Genomic DNA, 9,961 nt, shown 5'->3' on the forward strand with positions numbered 1-9,961 from the left:
CTCTCTCGGCTTACGCTCCCTCTCCTTATGCTCCTCTGTCAGTCACCAGCAAGAAAATCTGAGGCATTTCTGCCAGGTGCCAACAGAAGTCTTTTCTCTGGCTGGATCCCACTAAATACCTCTCAAAGTCCCTGTTTTCCAAAACAACCTTTACATAGCCCCACCTTACTTTCCACATCAGTTTGGTATCCTTTCAGCTGAGTGAGAAGCAGTTTGACATCTTTGCTCTAGCAAAAGGAGTACTACAGCAGATGGGACATTTTGCAAGTGTAATTCTTCTGTCTCCTTCCTAGCAATCCCTGGCTGGATATCACTATTTGCAGTAGGAGTTTGTTGGATTGAGGCTGAATGTATTTTGGTAAACCTAGGGACAGCTGGGAGAACAGTGTCACTTGTTGGTTGGCTGGACTCAGCTTAAAGTGTTCTGCAGCCACATGATACAAATTCCTTGGCCCACATGGTCAATGTTGTTGAGGAAAAATTGTGCCAGTCACTTGATCCAGCATTTATCCTGGTGCTTTCAGGATCACCTGTCCATTCCACTTTGATGGCTTGCCTGATTTGTCTTCCAGGAGCTGTCTAGAAAAACCTTGCTGCTAACCTGATGCTAACCAACAATCACAGTCCCTGATTGTCACCAACTCATGCTTGGTTTATAGTTCTCAGTTTCTATCAGTGGGCTGCTGAAAACGTTTCATGCTCCCATGCCCAGTCCTTTAAATATCATTTTGATAGGTTTGCATGCATTTTGTTACTTGCAAGTCATATAATTCTCCTATGTATGTTATTAGCTTTGTGGATGGACTTATGCTTTGGTTCAGCAAAGCACCCAAGCACATGCGTAAATGTTTTGCTTAGCAGAATAAATGCCAGTGTCTGAGTTTGTGGTCTGTTGAATCACAGTTGTTTGTAGCAGCTTTCCTGTTTGTCCATTCCTGGCTGTAGCGAGTGAAGTCTTCCCAGCAGTTCAGAATGTTGCTTGAAATACCACTTTCATGTCAGCTAAATAGTTGGCTTGGCCTTTCTTATTCTTTCTGTGACCAGGACAAACGCAAGTGCAAGTGTAAAAACAACTACATCGGTGATGGGCTGAACTGCTCGGTGATGCAGCTTCCACTCGACCGCTGCTTGCAAGACAATGGGCAGTGCCACCCTGACGCTGACTGTGCCGACCTGCACTTCCAAGGTGAGGGTAGCACACCATAGGACAGGGACATCCTCATCCCTGTGCTATAGCACTGGAGCCAGTGGCTGGGACCTTTGTGGCTGTAAGCCCACACAGTCCTCTATCTATGTCCCCTCGAAACAAAGAGAAGATTAAAGTTGGAACATGTGCTTACATACTTTGAGATACCAGATTTATGAAGCAATAGATGAGGGCATTCCAGGCAAGAATGTTCCCCATAAGGGTTCAATCTGTCCTAACTACTTTTCACAAGATACACAGGTATTTGTATGGTACAGTTGACTCTGCATCTAGCCATGGAAACCCCTTCAGGAAGAGCTGGATCTCTCTCTTTGCAGATACCACGGTTGGGATTTTCCACTTACGGTCCCCACAAGGGCAGTACAAAATGACTTACCAGAAGGCAAAGGAGGCCTGTGCCAATGAGTCAGCCACCATTGCTACGTATAACCAGCTGCTGTATGCACAGAAGGTGAGGTAACCTCACTGTGGGAGGAGATCCCCGCAGCAGTAAATGGGGAGGGAGGAGCAAGTGGGCTGCTCTGTGCTACTAAGCTTCATTTTCCTTCCTTTCCTTCCCCCGTGCTCCAAGGTATGTTAGACTGGGACCAGTTTTTGGACTGTTTATTGGTTTTATGCCTCCTCATACAGCAATGCAACCAGTTGCCAAATTCTTATCTCCGATGATACTGGGGTGAGATGGTAGGGTCACACTTACAGAGCATTTTCATAGGGGTTTTTAATTATTAGCACTTCTTAGAGAAATATACGCTTCAGAATTATGCTTAGATTCATTTATTTTCTGTATGTAAAGCTCCAGGAATCTTTTCCCCAAATGTTATTAAGATAGCCAAACCATTCCCATATATACTTTTCCTTATGTGTATTATAGACAACACATGGCTGATGCCAGTGGGATGAGCATCACCACTTGGGTTTGTAAAACGTGTTTTAGAAGAGTGGGTCACATTGACTGTGCCTTTCTGGCTCCTTCCCATCTGCAAAAAAAAAGAAAGATACTGTTTAGAGGCATCTTTAGCAAAATGTGAGGCTGGGACCATAGTCAGCACATAAAGTTCCTTCTGCTGCCCAAGAAAATGCAGATTGCAGCCAAAGCTACATGTCCCTTCTGCCCCATAGTCTTAATATTTCCCTTGTGGGCAGCAAGGCTAGCTCCAGTGCTCCTGAGGACTTACTTTGTGTTAAGCTAGTTTGTCAGTCCTTCCAACGCTAACAAAACGTGAGCTGGGACACAATAGCATTGCACATTCCCTTTGGCTTTTACACCCACCTCTGATCCTGCCTGACTTTGGGCCTCAGGGAAGCTTTCCCAGGGAAGGCTCCTTGGGTCCTTACAAGGAGCCACTGACTTTCAGAGGGGACCGTGTCTCTGCAGCCCCTTGGCACAGAGCTCAGCACAGAGTAGGACGCAGGACACATGGATGGACAAAACCCCATCAGAAGAGTGCTGGCAGGTCAGGTTCTGCCTGAACACCCCAGCGAGATGGCTCATTTCTCCCACAGAGCCCCAGTCCCACCACCCAGCTTCTCCCCTGTGCTTTTTCCCTATGGCTGTGCCACTGCAGGCAAGGTACCACTTGTGCTCTGCCGGCTGGCTAGAGGGACAGAGAGTGGGCTATCCGACTGCCTTCTCCTCCCCAAACTGTGGCTCTGGGTACGTCGGCATCGTGGATTATGGCACAAGAGTCAACCTGAGTGAAACCTGGGATGTCTTCTGCTACAGGGAGAAAGGTAAGAGGGTCCTTTGCTGCATCCCTCTGCGCAAAAAGGAGCAGCAATCCAGATTGTGGTTCTTTTGGTCAACCACAAGCTGCCATATAACACTGTGAGAGACTCTGCCTCTTTTTAACTTTAAAAAGAATAATAATCTATTTCCCGCAAGTTGTTTTTTAGGGCAGCCTAAAGCCTTTTCAAACAGGGCATTTGCTATCCATGTTTGTACCTTCCAGAGGTGAACTGCACCTGCAAGCCAGGCTACATTGGGGACGGCTTCTCCTGCAGTGGGAACCTGCTCCAAGTGCTGATGTCCTTCCCAACGCTGACAAACTTCTTGTCGGTACGGCCAACAGCGGGCACGTGAGCAGAGCAAAGTAAGCTCTGCCACCAGGTTGTATCTCAACGATTGCTTTACTAGCACAGCAAATACAGACAGGTAACACCACCACACTAGCAAAGCAAGGTGGAGTGGTCTAAATACGCACCATCAAAATCAAAACTTAATTTTTTTTAGTTATGTGCTCCAAAGAGGTTTCATGTTTCTAAAACTCATTTGGAAACAAAATGCTGCTGCAGATTTAGCTTCAAATCTGGGTTGGAACTGGCCGATCTTCAAGATCCTTCCAACCCAAACCATTCTGTGATATGATTCTACAAAATAAAATGCTTCTGCAGCTTTAGCTTAAAGGAGATGCTGTGCCCAACTGCTTCTGGATTTGTAAGCATCACAAGAAGTGTGCTGCTTTGTAACTTTACTGAACTGCTGCTGGAGAAAGGCAGAACGTTTAAAGGGTCCTTTTCATGCCACTACTCAGAAAGACATGATATGTATGAATAGCCTCACAGACAAGAAGGGCCACATCCTGCAAGTCAGTTTAAGATGTGCTCATCAAATCTGTAGTTAAAACTGGGTTTTGAATACAAACTTCTTTTTTAATGTCACTCCAGAGGTGCTTCTTGGCTAGTAACAGAAATCTTTGTTCTTATTTATATGGTCTCATCTTTTCAGCTCCTGCACAGGAGCACACAATTGCTCTTTAGTAAAGCTGGATCTTGTTTCTCCCTAGGACATCATGGCTTACTCCAATACCTCTAGGAAGGGGAGAGAGTTCCTGCAGTACCTCACGGACCTGTCAGTGCACGCCACTCTCTTTGCTCCAAATGATAATGGGCTAAGGGAAAATGAGGTCAGGGGGGTTTCTTTTTTCCATCTCATTTTAATAACACTGTTTAAACAGCCATTATATGTTTCTGCATCCTGGTGAAATTCAAGCTTTTAAGGATAAAATCTTAGTATGACATGACTCCTGTGTAACCCCACAGAGTGTAAACTGTGCTTCATAATTTGTCTTCCATGGTTAGGAGTGCAAGGTTATTGAGTGTTTCAGTTGTTATAGAGACTCTTCCACCAGGGATTTTATTTACCCAGTTACAAAGGACTGCCTGAGATGCAGTCTGTCTGCCTTGTTAACATCAAGCCCAGTTACTTGAAGAAAGCCGGCACAGCTTTGGTATTTCCCACAAATACTTTAAAGGCCTCTGTCCCAAGCTTCCTTTCTATGCTTATCTCCTTTTTCCTTTCTTCAATCAAACATCGTCTCAAACAATTAACATGGGTTATGCCCTGGCTCGCACCTTTGAGCTGTTTGAAATACCTCTGAGGCTGATCACTTCAAATCATCATACAAAAAGAGTAAAGTCCTTTCTCCTACCAGAATCAACGTACTGCCTGCTGCAGGGCCAGCAGAGACACAAGATCTCACTGTTTTCACCCAAATTTCCCAACAGCCTCTACCCCACATTGCACTCGCTGCAGCATTAATAGCAAAGAGGGAAAAAGGTCACAGGCACTTAGCCTGCAGATAAATCCAGAGGATTAATGAGATCAGTTAACGTTCCTTGTATATTGCTCTCATTTGCAGACACTTTCTGGGCGGGACATTGAGTATCATTTATCTAACACCAGCATCATGTTTTATGAGGACTTGGCCAACGGAACCACTCTTCTAACTCGTCTAGGGGAAAAACTCCTCATTACAAACACCAGGAGCCACAAACATCAGGCCCCCACCACTGAACAGGTACCTCTTTAATAAACCTCCCACCTTCATGCCTTTTCCTCCCTTATGGAAGGAAGCTGTTCAGGTGGCCCGCAGGAAAGGCAGGATGCAGATATGGGCCTGATTCAACCCTCCTCTCAACCTGGCAGGATTATGTTTGATGATAGGAGGAAAGAGGATAGCAATAGTTTATCATTAACAAAAAGTGTGGGCATTTGTAACCTTTATTGGTAACTTTCTGGGAGGGTCAGGAGATGCCAGCACAGCCTCACTCAGAACAAAAGCAGACAAAACAGTGGGGTTCGTTACTATTTTAGTGGGTTTTAAATGCAAAAGTTTATAACCTTCAAAAAAAGTATCCTTTGATGGTTTAGGGGAAAGCCTTTTTTGAAAACACACATAACTTCCCACTTTTTATTAAGAAAGGAAGTAAGGATAGTAACCCCTTGTGAGCCTTTGTGTAGCTGAACATGAAAATAAGAAACCCTGTGTCTGTGAGCTTGCAGTTAAAATGTGCCCTACAGAATGGGCTGGACTCAAGGGAAGTTGAGTGCCCAACATGCCAACTGTGGGGAGGGATTTTCACACACACCACCAAGAAGGAAAGAGCTGCTGCAGGAAGAGGTGCACAAATGGCTCATCTGTTGCCTTTGCTCCGTTCCTCCTTCCCCTTTCAGGAGAAGCCCCTTTGGCACAAGAATTACCATTTATATTTTTAAAACCACCCTATACTGCAAGCCCATCTATCACATTAATAAACTAGAGCCTCATGAGAGATGGGTGCACCAGCACAAGGCTTACTTGTATCATTCATTAGCATGCCAGAAGCTCTTCTGGATCACTTTGATCTGACATGTGAGGTGAAGGCATTCTTCTTAAGAAAATCCTCCTTTCTTCAGGAGCTGCCAAGGGGAGGATCTGAGCCCATTAACACAAATCTCGCTCCTGCCCTTCAAAGCTGGTTGAAGATGTGTAGCTTTTCTTCTTCCCTGGAGGGCCTGAGCAAACCTTTGGTTCCCCCAGCTGCAGTGAAGCTCAGTGGGGTGTCATGGTGCCTTTCCACACATGCTCCAGGCAGCCAAGCACCCACCAGTCCCAGCACACCAGGTTGGAGCCAGGCACCCTGACAGGGCAGTGCAGGGCTGAGGCAGAAGGACATGGGGTGACTCCCACATCGCTCCGCAGTGCCACCACTGCTGAGCCCCTTTGTCCCTGGGCACAGAGTGTCCATGTGCTCCAGCAGCAGGGTACTACCATGAGGGTACCACCTCATGCCAGGGGCAAGAGCAGGTTCTGCTCACTGAGGAGAAACCATATTGCTAGGATGCAGTTTTAAAGCAGTTTGCAATAGTGCAGGTGCCCATGAACCCACCCTCCTGAAACACAGACGCTGGAGAGACCCAAGACTGGCTCAAAGCAGAGTGTAGAGAAGTATTGGGGCAGCGATGACTGACCCCATTCCTCTCCCTTCCTGATAAGCTACGAAATGGGACCACCTTCCAGTAACTGCAGTGGGGAAATAGTCTCAAGGTTTATTTCAGCCGCAAAGGGAGGAGGGTCAAAAAAGCTCAGCTCTCACTGCTCTTTCTCCTGGCAGAGCGAGATCAGATATGTGGACAGGAGCGCTATCGTTGAGTGGGATATACTAGCTTCCAACGGGATAATCCATGTCATTTCAGAGCCTTTAAAGGCTCCACCAGCACTAGTAAGTAGTGATATTTTTTAGGGGGGTGGTGAGAGGTGGTTGTGGCTTAGATCATCCAAAATTCACTGTTGACATTCATATATTCCCACTTTTCCTCCTATATATGCAGTTTTGGCTTAAAAGATTACTTCAAAAGTAAATCAGAAGTTCAGAAAAAGGTACCAGTGAAACTTTTTCAAAATGTTTCTGGCTGAACAAGTTCTTTCCATATTTATTCCATATAAATAAAACAAAAACTCCGTTTTACAATGGAGCTCATTTTTACAATGGAGGTTTCATAAAGTTCCGTTTCAGTTTTTCCAAACAGCTTACAAGAAAAGCTTTTTACTGTTGGCTTTGTGTTCACTCTTATCCAAAAGAAGGTGTTCTGAAAACAGGTATTTTTTGCCTGCAGGCTCCATAATTTCAAAACCACAAATAAGATGAAGCTGTAGTAGAGGAAACGGCCAGCACCCCAAAAAAATCTAGCTTGCAACTACTATCAAAAGACTACATTTACTTATCTATGTGTACCTGTACCAGGAAACTTGAGCACAAGAGCAGTGAAGGACTAGGGCATATCTCAAGGGACACTGCACATGTTTGGATGCTGGAAGGTGACCAGTGCCCACCGTAGCTCACTTGCCCTCTCTTGCTTCCAGGCTCCTCTCCACGCCGCAGCTGGCACAGGGATATTCTTTGGCATCTGCGTGGTTACTGGGATTGTAGCTTTTATTGGGTATTTTTACCTTAGGTTCAGGAAGAGAAACACAGGCTTCCAGCACTTCAAGGTAAGTTGCAGACCAGAATGCGAAGCAAGGGGAAGCACTTCCCATGACCAACCACAACTCCCATACTCAGCCTCCAGTTTCTCTTTGCATTTTATTAAGCCAGAAACATTCCCGATCACTTCCCACTTGAACTGTTCAGACCAAGACCCAGAGAAAGTGGGGAAGGCTCATCCTAGGCATGTGCTTACATTTGCCTACTGCTCCCTCAGACCTCTCCCTTCCAGAGTGCTCAACGGGCTCCTGCTCTCACAGACACTTCCAACACCAAGGACTGGGCAAAAGCTGATTTAACTACACAGCATGAGCACAAAAGCCTTTGCCTCTCCAGAAAGCCCACTCTTTGGGAAGCAGGGAATTACAGCCACTGAAAAGGATACCTCTTCTCTTTCCCCTCCTCTATGGCATTGCTAATTATTTTGCTGCTCTGGAGATTGAAACATTTGATAGGAAAAAGGCCAGATGCAAAAGGCAAGCAAGTTTAAACAACTGCAGGACTGAAAAGTGCAAATCCTTGTATTGATGCGCTCCCGTCCTTGCTTTCTCTTAACTAATTTTGCTAGCCTCACACAGTCATGATGATGCAAAACCAGCCAGCAAAAGCCAAGCTACTCAGAGATGAGGGATGACCATAAAGACCCAAATGTTAGAATATGCACAAGAATCAACCCAAAAGAAAGGCTACCTAGAGGTACACAGAGGTCTGTTCCTATTCTAGTCAGCCTCTGCGTGCAATGTGGATCATCTAGAAACAAAAGCCAGGAGCCAGGGGAAGCACTTGCGTTTTTATACAGTTGCAATGAAAGCCCTGAAGTACCTTTTACCCCAGGCACAATGTCACAATGTCAGGGCAACCCTTCCTCTCCCAGTCTTTGCTGAGGCTTAAAGACAATCACAAAGAGGAAAAAAGATCCACGTATTAAGTGATCCGAGATAATACTACAACCCAGCACAGAGTTCATGCCCCAGAGACACTGATTTAAGTGGTAAAACCAATTCATTCAAAGCATTGCACCAGTTAGTAGTAAAGCTTAAGTGCCCCACTTAATGCACTGGAGAAGGATGGATTTTAAGCAGGTTTGTGTGATTTTGTGTAGTCAAAAGATGACACTGACATAACACCACTGGACAAGTCACAGCCTTCAAACATCACCAACCCCTCATATGAAAGTTCTTCTGCACCGACTCCACCAGAGCCTACTTATGACCTTTTCTCAGTAAGTGTTCATTTTGATTTGAGATTGAGACATAGCTAAAATAATGGTAAGAGGAAATGACTTGATGAAAGGGAAATGTCTAGTTGGAAAACACAGAAAAATTAACTTGGGAAAACAACTTTCCTGGCTTTTCTGTCTCACCACTGCTACAAATCGGGTAGCCTCACTTATGGCAAAAAGGAGGCTGTGTTCTACAGCTGCATCTCAAGTCTACCTGCAAAGAGAATTGGACTTCAGATGGTACACAGGATGGTAGTGACGTGTCTATCGAAACTTAAAAAGAAGCAAGAAGCCTTCCCTTCTTGCTGCAAGGGCAGCTGAGTGCCATGCTAGCACTCCAAAGTATCTGAAACGCAATGGGAAGGGGGCTGGGAAGCAAGAGAAGAAAAGACTGAGTAAAACCACAGTATCTGCATAGCTTCAATGGCCTAATTTAGCAGGACTCTCATGTACATGCAGAGTCTAAATCAAAATAAACCTTTTTGCACCCACTAAAAGCACTTGTTTGGTGCAAAACTGTCAGGTACAAAGTCTGCCATCTGTATGACCAAACCTGCCAAAAAAGTGACTTTCGTAACACAAGGTTCAAGCCTGATTTTCCTTTCCTTCTGTTTTATAGGATTTGGATGACCAGCAGCTTGTGATGAGCGGTCCTCATGATCAGAATTAAAGACTGAATTTGGCATTAGTCAGTTATAAAATACATTTCTATTTCCACTTACTGTGAAAAACAGCACCTACTTGTTTCAGGGAATAAAATCTCATTACAAATTAAAACCCAAAAGAGCACAGCTTTGTTTAAGATGCATTCTGTAGAGCTCACGTTTTACCAGTATAGAAGTGTTGGCTGTGTCTGAGCAACACCAACTGGGAGTACTAAATGCAAAACCTGAGTCTCAACTAACCCACCCAGAAGACGCTTCCCTGTGAAAAGTAGATGATTTTCACCAGTCTATTTAACTGCTTTTATTCTTCACAGACTTTAAAATGGCCTCAAACACAGAGAGCTGTTAAATACGCATATATCCTAGATTGGGTAGTTCTCCAGCTTTACGCTTTCATTTTGCTCAGTTACAACTGGCAAGTGTGAAACAGAACACATCTGAAACCTGTATTTCTAAGCAGAGGGGATTTTTTGCCAGTATATTTTCTTGTAAGACTTGCAGCAGCAGGAAATGCAGCCACTCTGTCTGCCCCACTTGCCTCCTCTAGTTTTCCTGTCCTTCCTCAGACTTGAACTGAGTTTTGTTTACATCTCACCTCGCTTTATAAAAGGAATAAAAAGTAAT

The 9,961-nt window shown here is 44.9% G+C and overlaps 1 protein-coding gene across 2 annotated transcripts in view; it reads left to right on the forward strand.

Moving 5' to 3' along the window:
• Window positions 1–9,461, forward strand: part of STAB2 (stabilin 2) — an 82,382-nt gene extending 72,921 nt beyond the window's left edge. The window contains exons 60-69 of one of the 2 annotated variants that reach the window (XM_061444999.1): window positions 1,045–1,186; window positions 1,525–1,658; window positions 2,773–2,938; window positions 3,157–3,263; window positions 3,991–4,110; window positions 4,846–5,004; window positions 6,581–6,688; window positions 7,330–7,458; window positions 8,553–8,672; window positions 9,292–9,461. In XM_061444999.1, coding sequence (XP_061300983.1) covers window positions 1,045–1,186; window positions 1,525–1,658; window positions 2,773–2,938; window positions 3,157–3,263; window positions 3,991–4,110; window positions 4,846–5,004; window positions 6,581–6,688; window positions 7,330–7,458; window positions 8,553–8,672; window positions 9,292–9,342 — 1,236 coding nt within the window. In that variant the 3' untranslated portion in view covers window positions 9,343–9,461. The remainder of the gene's footprint in view (window positions 1–1,044; window positions 1,187–1,524; window positions 1,659–2,772; window positions 2,939–3,156; window positions 3,264–3,990; window positions 4,111–4,845; window positions 5,005–6,580; window positions 6,689–7,329; window positions 7,459–8,552; window positions 8,673–9,291) is intronic. The other variant, XM_061445000.1, reaches the window with a different exon arrangement.
• The last annotated feature ends 500 nt before the right edge of the window (window positions 9,462–9,961 follow it).

The sequence above is a fragment of the Pezoporus flaviventris genome, unplaced genomic scaffold (assembly GCF_033815535.1).
Source record: "Pezoporus flaviventris isolate CSIRO_AGI_PZ_B2104156 unplaced genomic scaffold, CSIRO_AGI_Pfla_v1 ptg000002l, whole genome shotgun sequence".
Lineage (NCBI taxonomy): Eukaryota > Metazoa > Chordata > Aves > Psittaciformes > Psittacidae > Pezoporus > Pezoporus flaviventris.